General features: G+C 51.3%; 2 protein-coding genes across 2 annotated transcripts; one reads left to right on the top strand and one right to left on the bottom strand.

Annotated features, from left to right (window-relative positions):
* The first annotated feature begins 2,304 nt into the window (after positions 1 to 2,304).
* LOC137317659 (octapeptide-repeat protein T2-like) lies at positions 2,305 to 3,015 on the top strand. Its single transcript, XM_067980828.1, has one exon. The coding sequence runs from the start codon at positions 2,305 to 2,307 to the stop codon at positions 3,013 to 3,015; it is 711 nt and encodes a 236-aa protein (XP_067836929.1).
* A 470-nt stretch (positions 3,016 to 3,485) lies between these two features.
* Positions 3,486 to 22,460, bottom strand: LOC137317661 (major histocompatibility complex class I-related gene protein-like; the record flags this gene model as incomplete). Its single annotated transcript, XM_067980831.1, has 4 exons — positions 22,401 to 22,460; positions 11,402 to 11,662; positions 6,261 to 6,536; positions 3,486 to 3,739 (listed from the first exon to the last, which is right to left on the bottom strand). Coding segments are annotated over exons 1-4 (843 nt in total), but the record flags the coding sequence as incomplete, so codon positions are not given.
* Between the last annotated feature and the right edge of the window lie 292 nt (positions 22,461 to 22,752).

The following is a 22,752-nucleotide window of genomic DNA, read 5'->3' as shown; positions in this document are numbered from 1 at the left end:
ACTAAGGGGCCATAAATATAAGATAGTCACTAATAAATCCAATCGGGAATTCAGGAGAAACTTCTTTCCCCATGGTGTATCTGGCCAATATTTATCCCTCAACCAACATCACTAAAACAGATTGTCCAGTCATTTATTTCAGTGCTGTTTGTGGGATCTTGCTGTGCGCAAATCGGCTGCCACGTTCCCTACATTACAACAGTGACTACACTTCAAAAACTTCATTGGCTGTAAAGTGCTTTGGGACTTCCTGAAAGGCACAAAATAAAGGTGAGTCTTTCTTTCTTTAACAGGCCCAGAACATGAGGTGAGGAAAATCTCCAGTGGTGGGGGGCCATCGGCCGAGAGTCACCTGTTCCTCCCCAGCCTGCTACACTTAACACATGTCAGGTCACAAATTACTCATGGACCGTATCCCAAAATGTTATTTTCTGAATGAAATCCATCTGACTCGCATTTGAATGAATCAGTATGATCTTCTTCCACCCTCTCCCGAGGGAGCCTGTTCCATAGATTTCCCGCTCGCTCACTGAAATATTAATTTTAACCAAACTCACCAGGTGGGAATGCCCAATATTACTGCCCACTGACTTTAATGGGGAGTAAAATCGGGGCGGGGAGTAAAACCAGCGTTACACCCGATCTCGTCAGTTTCCCCACAGCTTAGGTTTAAATGACCCCCAGTTTCCATAGATTAGTTTTGAATTTATCCCCTCCCCCTTTCACACACAGGCCGTGTCCTCTGGTTCTACCTGTGCTGGACGAGGTGAAACAGCTTGTCATGGTCGACGTTGTCTGGTCCCTTTAACACCCAAGGAAACTGCAGCAAAACCTCCGGCCTCCACAGGTGAGATCAGTGAACTCGGGGTTTCCTGCTCCGAATAGACTGAGTGAAGAGCCTGAGACACGGGGAAGGACCCAGAGGCACGGGGAATGACCCAGAGGCACGGGGAATGACCCAGAGGCACGGGGAATGACCCAGAGGCACGGGGAATGATCCAGAGGCACGGGGAAGAACCCTGAGGCACGGGGAATGACCCAGAGGCACAGGGAAGGACCCCGAGACACGGGGAAGGACCCAGAGACACAGGGAAGGACCCCGAGGCACAGGGAAGGACCCAGAGACACAGGGAAGGACCCCGAGGCACAGGGAAGGACACAGAGACACAGGGAAGGACCCCGAGGCACAGGGAAGGACACATAGGCACAGGGAAGGACCCAGAGGCACAGGGAAGTACCCAGAGACACAGGGAATGACCTAGAGTCACAAGGGAGGATCCAGAGAAATGGGGAAGGACCCAGAGGCACAGGGAAGGACCCAGAGGCACGGGGAAGGACACAGAGACACAGGGAAGGACCCAGAGGCACAGGGAAGGACCCCGAGGCACGGGGAAGGACACAGAGACACAGGGAAGGACCCAGAGGCACAGGGAAGGACCCTGAGGCACGGGGAAGGACCCAGAGGCACAGGGAAGGACCCAGAGGCACGAGGAAGGACACAGAGGCACGGGGAATGACCCAGAGGCACAGGGAAGGACGCAGAGGCACGGGAAGGACCCAGAGGCACAGGGAAGGACACAGAGGCACGGGGAAGGACCCCGAGGCACGGGGAAGGACCCGGAGGCACGGGGAAGGACCGGGGAAGGACCCTGAGACACGGGGAAGGACCCAGAGGCACAGGGAAGGTCGCAGAGGCACGGGGAAGGACCCCGAGACACGGGAATGACCCCGAGACACCGGGAAGGACCCCGAGACACCGGGAAGGACCCCGAGACACCGGGAAGGACCCCGAGACATGGGGAAGGACCCCGAGACACCGGGAAGGACCCAGAGGCACGGGGAAGGACCCCGAGACACGGGAATGACCCCGAGACACCGGGAAGGACCCCGAGACACCGGGAAGGACCCCGAGACACGGGGAAGGACCCCGAGACACCGGGAAGGACCCAGAGGCACGGGGAAGGACCCAGAGGCACGGGGAAGGACCCAGAGGCACGGGGAAGGACCCAGAGGCACGGGGAAGGACGCAGAGGCACGGGGAAGGACGCAGAGGCACGGGGAAGGACGCAGAGGCACGGGGAAGGACGCAGAGGCACGGGGAAGGACGCAGAGGCACGGGATATGACACAGAGGCACGGGGAAGGACACAGAGGCACGGGGAAGGACCCAGAGGCACAGGGAAGGACCGGGGAAGGACCCTGAGACACGGGGAATGACCCCAAGACACAGGAATGACCCCGAGACACCGGGAAGGACCCCGAGACACCGGGAAGGACCCCGAGACACCGGGAAGGACCCCGAGACATGGGGAAGGACACAGAGGCACGGGGAAGGACCCAGAGACACGGGGAAGGACCCAGAGGCATGGGGAAGGACCCAGAGGCACGGGGAAGGACCCAGAGGCACGGGGAAGGACCCAGAGGCACAGGGAATGATCCAGAGGCACGGGATATGACACAGAGGCACGGGGAAGGACACAGAGGCACAGGGAAGGACCCTGAGACACGGGGAATGACCCCAAGACACAGGAATGACCCCGAGACACCGGGAAGGACCCCGAGGCACGGGGAAGGACCCGGAGGCACGGGGAAGGACCCCGAGACATGGGGAAGGACCCAGAGGCACGGGGAAGGACCGGGGAAGGATCCTGAGACACGGGGAAGGACCCAGAGGCACGGGGAAGGACCCAGAGGCACGGGGAAGGACCGGGGAAGGACCCTGAGACACGGGGAAGGACCCAGAGGCACGGGGAAGGTCGCAGAGGCACGGGGAAGGACCCCGAGACACGGGAATGACCCCGAGACACCGGGAAGGACCCCGAGACACCGGGAAGGACCCCGAGACACCGGGAAGGACCCCGAGACATGGGGAAGGACCCCGAGACACCGGGAAGGACCCCGAGACATGGGGAAGGACCCCGAGACACCGGGAAGGACCCAGAGGCACGGGGAAGGACCCAGAGGCACGGGGAAGGACCCAGAGGCATGGGGAAGGACCCAGAGGCACGGGGAATGACCCTGAGACACCGGGAAGGACCCAGAGGGACAGGGAAGGATGCGGAGACACGGGAAAGGACCCAGAGGCACGGGAAAGGACCCAGAGGCATGGGGAAGGACCCAGAGGCACGGGGAATGACCCTGAGACACCGGGAAGGACCCAGAGGGACAGGGAAGGATGCGGAGACACGGGAAAGGACCCAGAGGCACGGGAAAGGACCCAGAGGCACGGGGAATGACCCAGAGGCCCGGGAAGGACCTTGCGGCCCCCCCCCAAGACACGGGGAAGGACCCTGCGGCCCCTGCAAGACACGGGGAAAAACTCTGCCCCCCCACCACCAAAGACACGGTGAAAAACTCTGCGGCCCTCCCGAGAATCGGGGAAGGACCCAGAGGCGCAGGAAGTACCTCGCGGCCCCCCCGAGACACAGGGAAAGACCCTGAGCCCCCCCCCCCGATTTGCCACTCACCCCAGGGTACGTTGATCCCCCGCAGGAGGCTGGCGTGCTCGATATGACAGGAGTAGCTCTTCCTGTTGTCTCCACTCAGCTCGATCGTTTTCAGTACCCGATAGGTCATATCCTGGTTGGGCAGCACGTCACTGGATTCAATGTCAGCGATCTCCTCGCCATTCCCCAACCAAGTCACCTCGATGGCCCAGGGGTAGAACCCCGACACAAGGCAGGAGACCCTTAGCACTCTGTCCCCGTCACTCCTCTTCCCAATAAACACCTCAGGGGCGACTGAGAGATTTAAACAAAGAGTACAATCGGTGACAAGTTCTCTTCTTTTGCCTTCATTTCTTCCCCGCCCACCACCATCAATTTTCTCGGCCTGAAGGCAGATGACTGATGCTGAGAGACAGCTGGAGTTCACCGGAGTTCAGCTGAGGGGTCACCTGATAGAGGTCGTTAAGATTATGAAAGGGTTTGATAGGATAGACGTAGGGAAGATGGGCGCTAAATAGGGCCGTGTAGCGCCCGTTGTTTCGGTGCTAGACGGCCTCTCCGACATCCAAGATGACGTCTTGGATGCGCACGCACATTTCCAGCGTGACGTGCGCCAGACGCCATCTTGGTATAGGAGTTAGTGCAGGCGCAGATAACGAACACTGGAATCATGTAAAGTAGGGAGAAAATGGCTTCAGTCAGTGTGCAACGCTGATTTAAAGTGACAGACACCATTTCGGGACTTAACGCTCAACTCAACGCACAATCTTAACCCCGACCATCTGAACGTGTCTTACAGTTCCTGGAGGACCCCCCACCGGCTCTATTTAAAGGGACCACGCAGGATTTACAGGTTCGTGGCTGGATTATTGTTTCTGGCTGCCGAAACATTCATAACTGTTTTCGGAGGTCTCCTACATTTGAATACTAGGACACGGGGATATAGCCTAACATTTAGAGCCAGGATGTGCAGGTGTGAAGTTAGGAAATGCTTCTTCACACAAAGGGTGGGAGATGTTTGGAACGTTCTTCTACAGACGGCGGTTGATGCGAGCTCACTTGTGAATGTTAAATCTGAGATTGATCGATTTCTGTGAACCAAGGGTATTAAGGGATATGGGGCTAAGGTGGGTATATGGAGTTAGGTCACAGGTCCACCATGATCTCATTGAATGGTGGAACAGGCTCGAGGGGCTAAATGTCACTGCCACTTGCTGCCTCTTGATATGCGCCACCTTCTCCTGTGTCTGGGTGATGTTCCTGTCATGGTTGAATAGCTGCCAGTGTGTGTGGCCTGTGAGTTGTGGGTGGGCGGCTTGAAACAGTGGTAATGTGTAAGGGTGAGAGGAAGCATCTGATGGGAAGAGTTGAGTACTGATGGAAAGAGTTTGTTGGTATGTGGGTGATGGGGGTGTAGTGTGTGGAGCAGTTGGTTGGAGACAACACCTGACAGTTGACCTCACTCACCTTGACCACTCATGTCAAAGCATTGAACTTCTTCCTGCAATACATCCATGTTCATGATGCTGTGAGCCTGGGATTGACTTCGTCCCCCGCTGCCTCCCACTGCCTTTTGGATATCTGTCTGGAGGGCCTCTTGCCCCCCTCCCCCCACCAACTGTGGATATAGGATGTCCCTCCTTCTGTCCACCTCTTGCACCAAGGCCTCTAGTGCATCAGCAGAGAACCCTGGTGCATGCACTCTCACAGGCCTGGTACCAACTCAGATCGGCAGATTGGTGAGGTCTGGTGTGCAGATTGGAGGATGTGGGATTTAGTAGTGTGCAACCTTTATTCAATGTTTTAACATAACTCATCAGTGTGTAAACATAGGGATGGGACCTGCATCGTGTTTTACGTGTGTGATGTCTGATCTCCGTTCAGACTCCGTGCAGACTGTTATTTTCAGCAAATAACAGGTACCAGCTACCTTTAAGAGATTTCTGACAAACATCCTCCCTTTAAGAGATTGCCCTCCCTCTGGTGGTGGAAAGTGTGAATTGCATTGATTCCAGGTGCAAGGCCTGGGATGGAACGCTGATCGCAGGTCGGTCCTCGGGTGGGTCGAAACTTGCATCCTGCCTGCGCCGGGACCATTGGACACGGGGTAAAGCACATCACGCTGCCCCCGCCCAAAAACGGCCACATCCAAATTTTTCCCCCGATGTTTCCACTTGTGGCAGAGGCCTGAACGAGGGGCCATAAATATAAGAGAGTCACTAATAAATCCAATGGGGAATTCAGGAGAAACGCAGAGAGTGGTTTGAATGTGGAGCTCGCTCTCACAAGGAGTAGTTGAGGCGAATAGCACAGATGCCTTTAAGGGGAAGCTGGATAAACACATGAGGGAGAAAGGAATAGAAGGATATGCTGATCGGGGGAGATGAAGTAGGGAGGGTGCAGCAATAACACTGGCATAGACCTGTTGGGCCGAATGGCCTGTTTCTGTGTTGTAAATTCCATGTAACGGGTCACGTTCCAGTAACGCACACAAGCACCCAGTGTTCACGAGTGAGCCTTCACAGTGAGGACCAGGAAGCTATTCAACCATGGGGGTATTACAATTTAGTTGAACCCCGTCCTCACCCGATGTCAACACGCACGGGCTTTCCAGCCGGGGAGACTGAGTAGGTCATCGGATTTAGGTCACCTGCCCGATTATCTCCCCCATCCCCACCCCACCCACCCCAAGGGGTACTGAGGCCAGGTGCAGCACCCCTCACTGCTACCCTGTCCGGGAACAGCTGGCTCAGGACAGACTGGGAATATAAACTTTGCCTGTACGGCACCTCCAGTTCCGGCTCGCTCGAGGTACCTTTCCTCTGTAGTGCTTCTCGCCCAGCCCGAAGGTATATCAGCAGCCACTTCACACAGTCCTTTTCCAACAGGGTCTTGAAGTATTTGTTCATGAAGGTGTTCGCATTCCACCGGTCTGCTAAAGTCTGGAACTCTGGATTCACCGCAATCCAACTCAATCTGTCCTTGTCAAAAACATACGCGTCCTCCCCGTCATATCCAAACTTTATAAACCCCTCCGTGGAGTTGTCGCTGTTCAGTTCGCAGCCACACATTCCCTGGACAAAGAAAACACCTGGAGAAACAACTCAAGTCAATTGAAAATGTGAAAAGGGTTCGATCGGGTACATACAACAACAACAACTTGCATTTATATAGCGCCTTTCACGGAGTAAAACATCACAAGGCACTTGACAAACAAAATTTGACACCGAGCCACATAAGGAGATATTAGGACAGGTGACCAAAAGCTTGGACAAAGAGGTAGGTTTGAAGGAGCATCTTAAAGGAGGAGAGAGAGGTGGAGAGGTTTAGGGAGGGAATTCCAGAGGGACTATTTCCTCAGGTGGGGGAATCAAGATCTTAGATTTAGAGCCAGGCCATTTAGGAGTGAAATCAGGAAGCACTTTATCACACAAAGGGGAGTGGGAATCAGGAACTCTCTCCCCCAAAAGGCTGTGGGATGCTGGGGACCCATTGGAGCTTTCAAGACTGAGATTGTTAAATTTTTGTTCGGTTAGGGTATCGATGGATAGGAAGCAAAGGCTGGAAAATGGAGTTACGGTGCAGATTAGCCATGATATAAATGAATGGTGGAGCAGGCTCGAGGGGCTGAATGGCCTCTTCCTCTTTCGATGCTCCTAAGCAGCTGTGTTACGTTGAGGTTCCATTTATGTCCTGCTGTCTTGGACTTTAACCTTAGCAATAGGTTAGATTGTCACAGAGAGTCATCGATCTCTGGAATTTCAGTGGGATGAGAACAGATCTGGTCCCGGGTAAATCGGAATCAAAGATTGTCAGGCAAAACTGTAATTGAACAGTGGGCGGCCTTTAAGGAGGAGATGGTTCGGGTACAGTCTCCACGAGGGAGAAAGGTCGGGCAACTAAAGCCAGAGCTCCCTGGATGACAAAAGAGATAGAGAGTAAGATGAAACAGAAAAAAGGGGCATATGACAGATATCAGGTTGATAATAAAAGTGAGAACCAGGCAGAATATAGAAAGTTCAGAGGGGAAGTGAAAAAGGAAATAAGAGGGGCAAAGAGAGAGTCTGAGAATAGACTGACGGTCAACATAAAAGGGAATCCAAAAGTCTTCTGCAGGCATATAAACAGTAAACGGGTAGTAAGAGGAGGGGTGGGGCCGATTAGGGACCATAAAGGAGATCTCCTCATGGAGGCAGAGGAGATGGCCAAGGTACTAAATGAGTAATTTGCATCTGTTTTTACCAAGGAAGAAGATGCTGCCAGAGTCTCAGTAAAGGAAGATATAGTTAAGATACTGGATGGGCTAAAAATTGATATAGAAGAGGTACTGGAGGGCACAATTCTAAAAGGGTACAGGAACAGAGAGATCTGGGGGTATATGTGCACAAATCATTCAAGGTAGCAGGGCAGGTTGAGAAAGCGGTTAAAAAAGCATCCTGGATCCTGGGCTTTTTAAAAAGAGGCATAGAGTACAAAAGTATGGAAGTCATGATGAACCTTTATAAAACACTGGTTCGGCCACAACTGGAGTATTGTGTCCAGTTCTGGGCACCGCACTTTAGGAAGGATGTGAAGGCCTTAGAGAGGGTGCAGAATAGATTTACCAGAATGATTCCAGGGATGAGGGACTTTAGTTATGTGGATAGACTGGAGAAGCTGGGGTTGTTCTCCTTGGAACAGAGACGGTTGCGAGGGGATTTGATAGAGGTGTTCAAAATCATGAAGAAACTATTCCCATTGACGGAAGGGTTAAAAACCAGAGGTCATAGATTTAAGGTGATTGGCAAAAGAACCAAAGGTGACTTGAGGAAAAACTTTTTTACACAGCGAGTGGTTAGGATCTGGAATGCACGGCCCGAGGGGGTGGTGGAGGCAGATTCAATCGTGGACTTCAAAAGGGAACTGGATAAGTAATGAAAGGAAAAAATTTGCAGGGCTACAGGGATAGGGCAGGGGAGAGGGACTAGCTGGATTGCTCTTGCATAGAACCAGCACGGACTCGATGGGCCGAATGGCCTCCTTCCGTGCTGTCACCTTTCTGTGATTCGATGAACAAGTTGCCTGCATGCACAGTGTGTGTGTGTGGACTGCAAGTGTTGGAAAGGGGACTGGCGACCAATAGAAAGTATCTCGAGTTATAGGAGGTGTGTGGGGTTAATGGGGACCAGTGATATCAGACACTGTGGTCTCCTGCACCTTCCTCGATTCCCTGGGGGGGGGGTCGCAGAGGAATCTCCCAGAGTGTTTGCTTTCCTAACTTGGCCTCAGTTTCATCCTCTTTCTTTGGCCTCTCCCAGGAGATTGTGTGACTGTGGGAGGGAGAGGGTGCTGATGGTGTGTGTGTGTGTGTTGTTTCACCGTGCCAAGACAGGACAGGCTTGATGGACCCGCCTGTCCTGATTTCATCTGTTTGTTAGTAACCCTGGCAACGCAGCTTTAGAAGAGGAGAAACAAGTGGCAGCGATGATTTCATTCCAACGTTCAAGGTGCTCACATCAAATCCCTCAGTGCTGCCCCTCCCTCAGTGCTGCCCCTCCCTCAGTGCTGCCCCTCCCTCAGTGCTGCCCCTCCCTCAGTGCTGCCCCTCCCACAGTGCTGCTCCTCCCTCAGTGCTGCCCCTCCCACAGTGCTGCCCCTCCCTCAGTGCTGCACTCCCTCAGTGCTGCCCCTCCCTCAGTAATCCCCTCCCACAGTGCTGCCCCTCCCACAGTGCTGCCCCTCCCTCAGTGCTGCCCCTCCCTCAGTGCTGCCCCTCCCTCAGTGCTGCCCCTCCCTCAGTGCAGCCCCTCCCACAGTGCTGCCCCTCCCTCAGTGCTGCACTCCCTCAGTGCTGCCCCTCCCTCAGTGCTGCCCCTCCCTCAGTGCTGCCCCTGCCACAGTGCTGCCCCTCCCTCAGTGCTGCCCCTCCCACAGTGCTGCCCCTCCCTCAGTGCTGCCCCTCCCTCAGTGCTGCCCCTCCCTCAGTGCTGCACTGGGAGTGCCAGCCGAGATTTTGTGCTCCAGTCTCTGGAGTGGGTCTTGAACCCACAACCTTCTGAACTAGAGGTGAGAGTAAGAAGGTCGTGGTTTCAGGCCCCACTCCAGAGATTTGAGCGCATTATCCGGGCTGAAACTCCAGTGCAGGACTGAGGGAGTGCTGCACTGTCGGAGGGTCAGTACTGAGGGAGTGCTGCACTGTCGGAGGGGCAGGACTGAGGGAGTGCTGCACTGTCGGAGGGGCAGTACTGAGGGAGCGCTGCACTGTCGGAGGGGCAGTACTGAGGGAGCGCTGCACTGTCGGAGAGGCAGGACTGAGGGAGTGCTGCACTGTCGGAGGGGCAGTACTGAGGGAGCGCTGCACTGTCGGAGGGGCAGTACTGAGGGAGCGCTGCACTGTCGGAGAGGCAGGACTGAGGGAGTGCTGCACTGTCGGAGGGGCAGGACTGAGGGAGCGCTGCACTGTCGGAGAGGCAGTACTGAGGGAGCGCTGCACTGTCGGAGGGGCAGTACTGAGGGAGCGCTGCACTGTCGGAGGGGCAGTACTGAGGGAGTGATGCACTGTCAGAGAGGCAGTACTGAGGGAGTGCTGCACTGTCGGGGGGCAGTACTGAGGGAGTGATGTATTGTCGGAGGGGCAGTACTGAGGGAGTGATGCACTGTCAGAGAGGCAGTACTGAGGGAGTGATGCACTGTCGGAGGGGCAGTACTGAGGGAGTGATGCACTGTCGGAGGGGCAGTACTGAGGGAGAGCTGCACTGACGTTGGGGCAGTCCTGAGGGAGTGATGCACTGTCGGAGGGTCAGTACTGAGGGAGAGCTGCACTGTCGGAGGGTCAGTACTGAGGGAGAGCTGCACTGACGGAGGGGCAGTACTGAGGGAGTGCTGCACTGTCGGAGGGGCAGTACTGAGGGAGCGCTGCACTGTCGGAGGGGCAGTACTGAGGGAGCGCTGCACTGTCGGAGGGGCAGTACTGAGGGAGTGATGCACTGTCAGAGAGGCAGTACTGAGGGAGTGCTGCACTGTCGGGGGGCAGTACTGAGGGAGTGATGTATTGTCGGAGGGGCAGTACTGAGGGAGTGATGCACTGTCAGAGAGGCAGTACTGAGGGAGTGATGCACTGTCGGAGGGGCAGTACTGAGGGAGTGATGCACTGTCAGAGAGGCAGTACTGAGGGAGTGATGCACTGTCGGAGGGGCAGTACTGAGGGAGTGCTGCACTGACGGAGGGGCAGTACTGAGGGAGTGCTGCACTGACGGAGAGGCAATACTGAGGGAGTGATGCATTGTCGGAGAGGCAGTACTGAGGGAGTGATGCATTGTCGGAGAGGCAATACTGAGGGAGTGATGCATTGTCGGAGAGGCAGTACTGAGGGAGTGATGCATTGTCGGAGAGGCAGTACTGAGGGAGTGATGCATTGTCGGAGAGGCAGTACTGAGGGAGTGATGCATTGTCGGAGAGGCAGTACTGAGGGAGTGATGCATTGTCGGAGGGTCAGTACTGAGGGAGTGATGCATTGTCGGAGAGGCAATACTGAGGGAGTGATGCATTGTCGGAGGGGCAGTACTGAGGGAGCGATGCATTGTCGGAGGGGCAGTACTGAGGGAGCGATGCATTGTCGGAGGGGCAGTACTGAGGGAGTGCTGCACTATCGGAGATGCCGTCCTTCAGATGAGACGTTAAATTGAGGCCTCGTCTTCCTGTTCAAATGAACATAAAAAGAACCTATTGCTCCCATTTCTCCCTCAATCCACACCAATAAAAACAGATGAACAAATCAATCATCTCATTGCCATTTGCTGTGCAGAAAATGTCTGCCATGTTACTCCCAGATAGTGCCAATGACTAGGTCATCCCAAGTCATTTAATGGGTGTAAAGTGGTTCGGGACATTTCTCCGAGACAGGATAAGGCTCAAAATGGATACAAATCCTTTCCTCCTGTCAGTCGATAGCTGCACCGAATCTGTGAGGATACTCACTCGAGGCACTGTGTTGCTGTCGGTAAAATATCTCGGCGTTTCCTCTGACCAGACCATGGAACCCCGCCATTGTGATGGCGATGGCGTCCCAGTGATGGTTGTCGAAGGAGTCGGCCATCCACTGCTGTCTGGGCACAGTCCGCTGCAGGGTGCTGTCGAAATACACTATCTCATAGTCATCGAGCATCGCGACCAAGCTGTACTCGGGCATCTCGGCCCCGCCACGGCTCAGTATGTAGTAAAATGCGAGGATGTGGAAATCTGCAGGATCACAGACAGAAACCAGTCTCAAAAATGACGTTAATCATAAGTAACTCAAAGTGGAAACGGCTAATGCTCAGCCTGGTTAGACCATAAGACCATAAGAGATAGCAGCAGGAGTAGGCCATTCAGCCCCTCGAGCCTGCTCCGCCATTCAATGAGATCATGGCTGATCTGGTTTTTACCTCAACTCCACTTTCCCGCCCTTTACCCATATCGTTTGACTCCCTTGCTGATCAAAAATTTGTCTAACTCAGCCTTGAATGTATTCAATGACTCAGCCTTCACAGCTTTTTGGGATAAAGAATTCCAAACATTCACAACCCTCTGGGAGAAGAAATTCCTCCTCATTTCCGTCTTAAACGGGCGACCCCTTATTCTGAGACTATGCCCCCTAGTTTTAGATTCCCCCATGAGGGGTAACGTCCTCTCAGCATCTACCCTATCGAGTCCCCTCAGAATCTTGTATTTTTCATAAGATCTCCTCTCATTCTTCAAAACTCCAATGAGTATAGACCCAACCTGTTCAATCTTTCCTCATAAGACAACCCTTCCATACCCGGAATCAACCTCGTGAACCTTCTCTGAACTGCCTCCAATGCAAGTATGTCCTTCCTTAAATAAGGTCACCAGAACTGTACGCAGTGCTCCAGGTGTGGTCTCACCAGCACCCTGTACAGTTGTAGCATGACTTCCCTGCTTTTATACTCCATCCCCCTAGAAATAAAGGCCAATACTCCGTTTGCCTTCCGGATTACCTGCTGCACCTGTATGTTGACTTTTTGTGTTTCATGTAGGAGGACACCCAGATCCCTCTTTACCGCAGCATTTTGTATTATTTCTCCATTCAAATAATATTTTGCTTTTTTATTTTTCCTCCCAAAGTGGATGACTTCACATTTTCCCATATTAGGCCACAGTGAGGACGTTGCGTCCGATTTTGGATACCATGTGTTGAAGAGGATGTCAAGTTCACGGAGAAGGTCGGGAAGAGATTTGCTCGGGCGATCCCAGGGAATCTGGTGGACAGCTACAAAAATGGAATGGCTAATGGAACATTGGCCTTTATCTCGGGGGCTGGAATACAAAGGGGAGGAAGTTATGTTCCAGCTGTTCAGAGCTCTGGTCAGACCACATCTGGAGATACTGTGTTCAGTTCTGGGAACCGCACCTCAGGAAGGATAGATTGGCCTTGGAGATTTAGCAGAATGATACTGGGGCTTAGAGGGTTAAATTATGAGGACAGGTTGCATCGACGAGGCTTGTATTCCCTTGAGTGTAGAAGATTAAGGGGTGATCCAATTGAGGTGTTTGAGATGATTAAAGGATTTGATAGGGTAGATAGAGAGAAACTATTTCCTCCGGTGGGGGGAGTCCGGAACAAGGGGGCATAACCTTAAAATTAGAGCTAGGCCGTTCAGGGGTGATGTCAGGAAACTCTTCCACACACAAAGGGGAGTGGAAATCTGGAACTCTCTCCCCCAAAAAGCTGTTGAGGCTGGGGGTCAATTGAAAATTTCAAAACTGAGATTGATGGATTTCTGTCAGGTAAGGGTATTAAGGGTTACGGAATCAAGGCTGGTAGATGGAGTTAAGATATGCATCAAGCCATGATGTAATTGAATGGCAGAACAGGCTCGAGGGGCTGAATGGCCTCCTCCTATACCTAGGTTCCGATGAGAGGCTTGAGTTATGAGAACAGACTGGGATTCTTTTCATTGGTACAGAGATAAGAACATAAGAAACAGGAACAGGAGTAGGCCATCCGGCCCCTCGAGCCTGCTCCACCACTCAATCAGATCATGGCTGATCTCCTACCTCAACGCCATTTTCCTGCACTATCCCCATATCCCTTGATGCCTTTAATATCTGGAAATCTATCGATCTCTGTTTTGAATGTACTCAATGACTGAGCCTCCACAGCCCTCTGGGGTAGAGAATTCCAAAGATTCACCACCCTCTGAGTGAAGAAATTTCTCCTCATCTCAGTCCTAAATGACCTACCCCTTATTCTGAGACTGTGACCCCTGGTCCTAGACGCCCCAGCCAAGGGAAACATCCTCCCTGCGTCTGCCCTGTCGAGCCCTGTAAGAATTTTGTATGTTTCAATGAGATCACCTCTCATTCTTCCAAACTCTAGAGAATACAGGCCTAGTCTACTCAATCCCTCCTCATACGACAATCCCGCCATCCCAGGAATCAGTCTGGTGAACCTTTGTTGCACTCCCTCTATGACAAGTATATCCTTTCTTGGAGACCAAAACTGCACACAATACTCCAGGTGTGGTCTCACCAAGGCCCTATATAATTGCAGTAAGACATCTTTACTCCTGCACTCAAATCCTCTTGTAATAAAGGCCGACATACCATTTGCCTTCCTAATTGCTAATGGTCAAGGGGATCTGATGGAGGGGTCCAAACTATCAGGGGTTTGGTAAAATAAAGAGAATAAACACTTTCCGTTGGTCAGTAAGTCGGAAACTAGAGGGCATAAATTTAAGATCAAGAGCAAAGGGAGAGATTAGGGGGAATTTTGTTAATGGAGAGGGATGTTCGGAGACGGAGGCTGGGATTTCCTGCTTCAGTGCTCCAAGCGGACACCACTAGCCCACGTTGGAAAATTCCTCAGCCGTGATTCTCCCACCATTCATTTTACTGGCGAGAAGTTCAGAGCTTTGTGAAGTGGCAGCTTCCGTTAGGAGCTCCCAGGAGTTCTGGAGCAGGAAAGCATTGGTCAGACTGCCCGACCAGAGGGCAGAACAGGTCCCACAATAGCTGCTCAAAGGAAAGTGGATAAATATTTTTTTAAATTTTTCTTTTTAAAAGAGTCTGGGCAAAGGTCAGGAGAAAGTGGGTAGCGCTTTCAGAGAGCCAGCATAGCATGATGGGCCAAATGGCCTTCTTCTGTGCTGTACAATGTTATGTTCCTACGATTCCTACTGTTAACAAGATGGCTCCTGGGCTGGCTGCTCCCTCGGGAGCTCCTTTGCTGGACAATCCTATCCTTGGTCATCCATTGCCATCCTTTGCCCTTTCTCCCCCAATCTCCTCTCTTCCACTGTTTAAGTTCCCTGGCTCTAATAGTGGGTGCATTTTACCCCTACCCACAAGTTCAAGCTGCAAGTTTAAACTTACCTGGGCCCACTGCCCATTCCCCGACCGGGCCTGCTCTTTGTTTACATCAGTGAAAACTGGATCTTTGCTCAAATTTGGCTTCTAAATTCCTCGACTTCTCAACACTACGCTACTGCACTGGAAGACTCAGCTGCTTAAGAGTTAAGGTAACTTTGTCCAGCCCACAGCCCATCCCCCAGCTATTACCTGCTGAGTTTATGACTGTACTACTGGTTTTTCAGCTTTATTTTTCTACAGTCTGGTTCCTGGCCAGAAATTCACTCCCCTGGGCCGAAGTCCATTCCTCCGCTGCTTCTAGATCTTACAGTGACCTCCATCTTCACCATTGTTCTTCTGCTCTGCGATCGATTCTCCAAACCTCCTGACTCTTCATCCCCACGGAAATCCCCCCCCAGCAGTGCGTCCTCCGATAATCTACTCTTCAAATAGCTTCTGGACTCACTCACCCTCCACACCCTGTCACCGAACCTGGACATCAGTTGGTTGATGCTCCAAGCTGACTCCACCCTATCTACATCAACTTTATCCCACCACAGGACCTCTGACTTTAACTGTGGACTCCCTCCTATTGTCTCCTCTCTGTTCCCCGTTTAGTAACAGGTCACATGGTTCGCCCTATTTATACCCTGCCCGATTTTACGCTCCATTGAAGCTGAACCAAATCCATCCCATTCCCTCTGGACAGGTTAGGTTAAAATCGAGGCTTTAGCATGAGGAAGATATCATCCTGACGTCTGTCCCAAGTCGCCTTTTACTCGTTTGAACCTAAGTCGTACTCCCACAATTTAGTGTGAAGTATTGTAAAAAAAAACGGATGAGGTCCTGCAAGCAGAATATCGGGAGATAGGAAATAAATTAAAAAGCAGGACCTCTGAGGTAGTAATCTCAGGATTACTCCCAGTGCCACATGCCAGCGAGAGCAGAAATAGGAGAATAGACCAGATGAATGCGTGGCTTGAGAGATGGTGTAGGAGGGAGGGGTTTAAATTCCTGAGGCATTGAGACCGATTCTGGGAAAGGCGGGACCTGTACAAGATGAAAGGATTGCACCCAAGCAGAACCGGGACCAGTATCCTCGTGGGGACATTTGCTAGTTGTGTTGGGGAGGGTTTAAACTAGTATGGTGGGGGATGGGAACCAAAGGGCAGGTACAGACAGGACAAATTCAGACCAGGAAACGCAAAGTAGAAAAGCAGTTAGTGACGTAGTTAGCAACTCAGAAATGCAAAAAAGCAAAGGTTAAATAGTGTTCAGCACAGGAATTTGACGGGGTTAAAGGGTATATACTTCAATGTAAGGGCACAGATGGACACGTGGCAGCATGATATCATTGCTATAATGGAAACCTGGCTTAAAGAGGGGGATAATTGGCAGCTCAATATCCCTGGATATTGAGTGTTCAAGCAGGATAGAGTGGGTGATATAAAAGGAGGGGGGCAGCATTATTGGTTAAATAATCAATTAGAGTTGTGAGAAGGGATGATATGCTAAATGGATCATCAATCGAGGCCGTATGGGTTGAGCTAAGGTATAAAAAAGGGGCAGTCACACTACTAGGAGTGTACTCTCGACCCCCGAATAGCGAAAGGGAGATAGAAGAACAAATATGTAGGCAAATTTCTGAGTGCAAAAATAAGAGGGCAATAATAGTAGGGGACTTCAACTAACCTAACATCAACTGGGATTCAAACAGTGTGAGGGGCACAGAGGGCGCAAAATTCTTGATCGGTGTCCAGGAGAACTTTTTTAGCCAATACGTGACAAGCCCAACAAGAGGGGATGCCATTCTAGATTTAGTCCTGGGAAATGAAGATGGGCAAGTGGGTGAAGTGACAGTGGGTGACCATAATGGGGATAGTGACCACAATTCAGTTAGTTTTAGCATTATTATGGAAAAGGACAGTGTTAAATCAGGAGTAAACATTTTAAATTGGGGGAAGGCAAATTTTACAGAACCAAGAGGTGATTTGGCAGAAGTGGACTGGACACAACTACTTGAGGAGAAATCAGTGGCAAGCCAGTGGGAGGCACTCAAAAGTGAAATTCTACGGGTACAATGCAGACACGTCCCCTCAAAGGAAATGGGTGGCACTGCCAAATTTAGAGCCCCCTGGTTGTCTAGAAGTATACGGGGCAAGATAAAGCAGAAAAAGAAAGCTTATGACTGTCACAGAAAACTAAATACTGCAGAAAGCCTGGAGGAGTATAGAAAGTACAGGGATGACGTAAAAAAGGAAATAAGGAAAGCAAAGAGAGGGCAGGAAAAAATATTAACGAGTAAGATTAAAGAAAACCCAAAGATGTTTTATCAGTACATTAAGAACAAGAGGATAGCTGAGGAAAAGATGGGACCTATCAGGGACGATAAGGGTAACTTGTGTGTAGAAGCAGAGGATGTGGGTAGAGTTTTAAATGAATATTTTGTCTTCGTATTCATAAGGGAAAGGGATGATCCGGACGTAGTAGTTAAAGAGGAAAGGTGTGAAATATTGGATAAGGTAAACATAACGAGAGAGGAAGTACTAGAGGGACTGGAATCCTTGAAAGTTGATAAGTCACCAGGGCCGGATGGATTGTTTCCGAGGCTATTGAAGGAAGCCAGGGAGGAAATAGCGGATGTGCTGAGGATCATTTTCCAATCCTCACGAGATACAGGGGAGGTACCGGAGGACTGTAAGACTGCAAACATAGTACTGTTGTTTTAAAAAGGGTACGAGGGAAAGGCCGAACAATTATGGGCCGGTCAGTCTTACCTCGGTGGTGGGCAAACTATTAGAATCAATACTGAGAGATAGGATAAACTGTCACTTGGAAAGGCATGGTTTAATCAGGGGTAGTCAGCATGGATTTGTTCAGGGAAGGTCATGCCTTACAAATCTGATTAAATTCTTTGAGGAAGTGACAAGGAGGATTGATGAGAGTGATGTCTACATGGATTTTATTAAGGCATTTGACAAGGTCCCACATGGCAGACTGGTCAGAAAGGTAAAAGCCCATGGGATACAGGGAAATGTGGTGAATTGGATCCAAAATTGGCTCAGTAACAGGAAACAAATGGTAAAAGTCGATGGATGTCTTTGCGAATGGAAATCCGTTTCCAGTGGTGTGCCACAAGGCTCAGTGTTGGGTCCCTTGCTGTTTGTGGTATATATTAATGATTTGGACTTGAATGTAGGGGGCATGATTGGCAAATTTATTGACGACAAAAATTGTCCGTGTAGTTGACAGTGAAGAGGATAGCTGTAGACTCCAAGAAGATATCAATGGGTTGGTGGAGTGGGCGGAAAAGTGGCAAATGGAGTTCAACCTGGAGAAGTGTGAGGTAATGCACTTAGGGAGGGCAAACAGTAAAAGGGAATACGCAGTAAACGGGAATATATTGAGAGGGGTAGAGGAAGTGAGAGACCTTGGAGTGCATGTGCACAGGTCCCTGAAGGTGGCAGTACAGGTAGATAAGGTTGTGAAGAAGGCATACGGAATGCCCTCCGTTATTAGCAGAGGCATAGAATACAAAAGCAGGGATGTAATGTGGAACTGTATAAAACGCTGGTAAGGCCACAGCTGAAGTATTGTGCGCAGTTCTGGTGACAACATTACAGGAAGGACGTAATTGCTCTGGAGAGAGTGCAGAGAAGATTTACAAGAATGTTGCCAGGGCTTGAAAATTGCAGCTACGAGGAGAGATTGGATAGGCTGGGGTTGTTTTCCTTGGAGCAGAGGAGGCTGAGGGGAGACTTGATTGAGGTGTACAAAATTATGAGGGGCCCAGATAGAGTAGACAGGAAGTACCTGTTTCCCCTAGCGGAGAGTTCAAGAACTAGAGGACATAGATTTGAGCTGATTGGCGGAAGGATTAGAGGGGACATGAGGAAAAACTCTTTTACCCAGAGGGTGGTGGGTGTATGGAATTCGCTGCCTGAATTGGTGGTCGAGGCAGGGGCCCTCAACTCTTTTAAAAAGTACCTGGACCTGCATCTAAAGTGCTGTAAGCTGCAGGGCTACGGACCGGGTGCTGGAAGGTGGGATGAGAATGGGCACCTGGTTGTTCTTCGAGCTGGCACGGACACGATGGGCCGAATAGCCCCCTTCTGTGCTGTATCTTTTGTATGGTTCTATGCCGTTAAAACCGGAAGTGGTCGGTTTGAAGGCGGGTTTTAGATTTTTACAATTTTTACCTTCCCACCTGCACCCAAACCCACCCGTTCATGGGGTTAAAATCGACCCCTTAGAGTTCACCTTGGCTTTGACGTGCTCAGAGACTACAATAAACAGGCAGTGTTTGACCAGAAATAAATGTCAGTCATGGACACGGATTAACCAGGAGAGAAGCTGCTGTAACAGTAACTTAATCTCTTGCGTTTTCAACACCACTCGAGTCTGAAGCTACTTATTGGTGCTTGTGTGCAGCACGTCTGATAACCAGATCCAGTTAGAATGGAGGGACTTGTTCTGGTCACTGGGTCCCAGGGAGTGGAGTCTGAGCCTGCATCTTACAGCAGGGGTTCACACTGAGGCCCAGCCCAGTATTAACACCGAACCATCGCATCTGTTTACACCCCCTGTATTTCAATGGTCTATTCCAGACTCCCACTTTCACCCCTCCCATTCTCTTCCCAATGCACCGACTCTCACTGGCAATGGGACCACAAAGAAAAGAGAGACTCACATTCCTATTGTGATTTCACCACCTCAGGACCTCCCAAAGAGTTTTACAGACAGTGAAGTATTAGTGAAGTGTCGTCACGGTTTTAATGTAGGAAACACGGCAGCCAATTTGCGCACAGCAAGATCCCACAAACAGCAACAAGATAATGACCAGATAATCTCCAAACTCCCTCTCCCTCCGCTCCCCCTCCTCATCCCCCTCTCCCTCCCACAATCCCTCTTTCCCTCTCCCACCCTCTCCCTCCCCCTCCCCTCCCCCTCCTCGTCCACCTCTCCCTCCCACCATCCCTCTCTCCCTCTCCGATTCTCTCCCTCTCCCTCCCCCTCCCCATCTGCCTTGTCCTCTTCCCTTTCCTCTCCCTCTCTTTGTCTGACTCCCCCTCTCCTTCCCCATCTCCCCACCTTTACCCTCTCTCTTCACTCACACACCCTCCCGCACCTCTCCCTCTCGCTCCCCTTCTCTGTCCCTTCCCCATCACCCTCCCTCTCTCCCTCTAGCTCCCCCAGCCTCTCCCTCCCCTCCACTCTCCCTCCCCTTCACACTCCCTCCCCTCCCCCTCAGCCTCTGCCTCCCACTCTCCCTCCGACTCCCCCTCCCCTTCTCCCTCTCCATCTCCCTCCCACTATCCCTCTCCCTCCCTTTCCCCCTCCCCCTCAGTTTGAGCATGACGTCCACTGACTGGATTTGGTGACATTGTTCAATGTTCTGTTATCCTCATGGATTGCTGTTCTGAGGAGCCTCATGTTAAGCGCGACTCGAAGACGGTGCATTGAAAATTAACATAAAAATCTGTCTGTGAATTTGCTTCGATGCCAATTTATTCTAATTCACCCAGATCAACATCACTGTGAGTATTTTTGCCTCGAGCACCAGTTGATTATTGAAGAGTCAGCAGCTCATTCTCCCCACAATCGGACACACAGAGTTCACTTTGGCCTTGACCCGCTCAGAGACTATAATAAACGGGCAGTGTTTGCTCAGAAATAAAAGTCAGTCGTGGGCCTGAGCAACACATCGGACATCGGACAGTCCAAAGTCCATTGTGTTGCTGTGAGGTGAAGGTGGGAACGGGGGGGCAGGCTTCGAATCTGCTTCGATTTCAGTGTCACCCTGCTGAAGCAGCACAAGAAGGTTCGGAAAGAACAAAAGATCTTTTTATACATCACCTTTCACAACCTCAGGATGTCCCAAAGCGCTTCACAGAAAGTGAAGTAATGTGAAAGTGTCATCACTGTTGTAATGTCGGAAACGCCATTCATTATGAGAAGTACTTTCATACCGGGGGCTGAAAGGGTTAAATTATGAGGACAGGTTGCACAGACCAGGCTTGTATTCCCTTGAGTGCAGAAGATTAACGGGTGCTGTAATTAAGATCATTGAAGGATCTGATAGGGTAGATAGAGAGAAACTATTTCCTCCGGTGGGAGAGTCCAGAACAAGGGGGCGTCACCTTAAAATTAGAGCCAGGCCGTTCAGGGGTGATGTCAGGAAGCGTTTCTTCACACAAAGGGGAGTGGAAATCTGGAACTCTCTCCCCCAAAATGCTGTTGAGGCTGGGGGTCAATTGAAAATTTCACAACTGAGATTGATCGATTTTTGTTCGGCAAGGTTATTATGGGATATGGCAACAATGCGGGTGGGTGGTGTTAAGAAACAGGTCGGCCATGATCTAATTGAATGGCGGAACAGGCTTGAGGGGCTGAATGGCCTCGTCCTGTTCCCATGTTCCGATGAGATGCTTTGACTGTGTGCAGCAGCTTACATTACTCCAGCAGCCCTCGTGTGCAGGGAGACGCCTCAGAGCACAGAGCAGGAGGGAGGAGCCCAAAGAGAGGATTTAAGAGGAGCCAGAATCACGGACAGAAGTTGATTCAGGAACAGTGGAGAGGCCGGGAAGGGACAAGGCAGGAATCCTGAGGGAGATTGCTGGAGAGGGCAGGGACAGGAGAGACTGAAGGATCGGCTCTCAGTGGTGGAACAGAGGCAGTGGAGAAGGAGAGGTTAGGCCGGTGTGGGAGGAGCGGAGGGGGCATGTGGGGGCATGAGATTGGGGGAGATTGCGGAGGTGGGAAGGGAGGAGGACAGAGAGGGCTTTAAAGGTGAAGAAATGAACCTTCGAGTCAATTCTGTGGAGTTGGAGGAGCTGATGGGGTTTTGGCACGAACAAGGGATGGGGGTGAGAGGGAGGAGGCAGAACACATCGATCAGAACACAATCTCTGAAAGGTTCACACGTGTCTGTGGTCCAGTAATATTGAGGTCGATTTTCACCTTTACCACCTGGGTGTTCAGCATCAACTGGGCGGGGCAGAGAGAGAGCAAAATCTGGAGAGGAGGATCACACGGCAGGAACAGAACCTGGAGCATTTTCCATCCATTGAAATCCCCCCCGCCCGGCCAGATTTCCGTTCTGAACTCAGCCCAGGTGATGCCTAATGTCTCGGAGCTAAAACCACAATCGAGCCCGTTATGTGAAAGGGGATAATGGAATCCTCCTTCAAACACCATCCGAGGGAAAGGGTTTTCCTTCCCTCCCCTTCCATTCCCTTTCCCTTCCTTTCTGATTCCTTCCCTTCCCTTTCCCTTCCTTTTCTTTCCTGTCCCTTCCCATTCCCTCCATCCCCTTCCCTTCCACTGCTTCCGAGGTACAGCTCTAATACCTCACCCCCCAAATGGCTGTTATTTGTCTGTGAGCCTTGACAATAATTGAAGAAAAGTGCCTCAAACAAACACTTTGCAAACAGATCAGTGACACAACCTCTCCCAGTGACCCCTCCCCAGAACAGGGATCATCCTTAACCTGAATCTCTCACACACCCAAGGCAATGAGATAGTCCAAACCCAGGGGCCGCTCGAGAGCATCTTGTGATGAAGATGGGTTCAATCTCGGTGTCCCCTCAAATACTGTCCACAGATAGAAGCTGTTTGATTTGCTTACCAGAGGAGACGTTGGGCACACAGTAAACGTTCAGTAAAGTAACAAGCAGCATGTTGTAAAGTCACCCGAGGCGCTGATTAACCAGGAGAGAAGCTGCTGTAACAGTAACTTAATCTCTTGTGCTTTTCAACACCACTCGAGTCTGAAGCTACTTATTGGTGCTTGTGTGCAGCAGGTCTGATAACCAGATCCAGTTAGAATGGAGGGACTTGTTCTGGTCACTGGGTCCCAGGGAGTGGAGTCTGAGCCTGCATCTTACAGCAGGGGTTCACACTGAGGCCCAGCCCAGTATTAACACCGAACCATCGCATCTGGTTACACCCCCTGTATTTCAATGGTCTATTCCAGACTC

Source organism: Heptranchias perlo, unplaced genomic scaffold, assembly GCF_035084215.1.
Source record: "Heptranchias perlo isolate sHepPer1 unplaced genomic scaffold, sHepPer1.hap1 HAP1_SCAFFOLD_628, whole genome shotgun sequence".
In the NCBI taxonomy this organism is placed as follows: domain Eukaryota; kingdom Metazoa; phylum Chordata; class Chondrichthyes; order Hexanchiformes; family Hexanchidae; genus Heptranchias; species Heptranchias perlo.
This window is presented reverse-complemented; position numbering and strand designations above follow the sequence as displayed.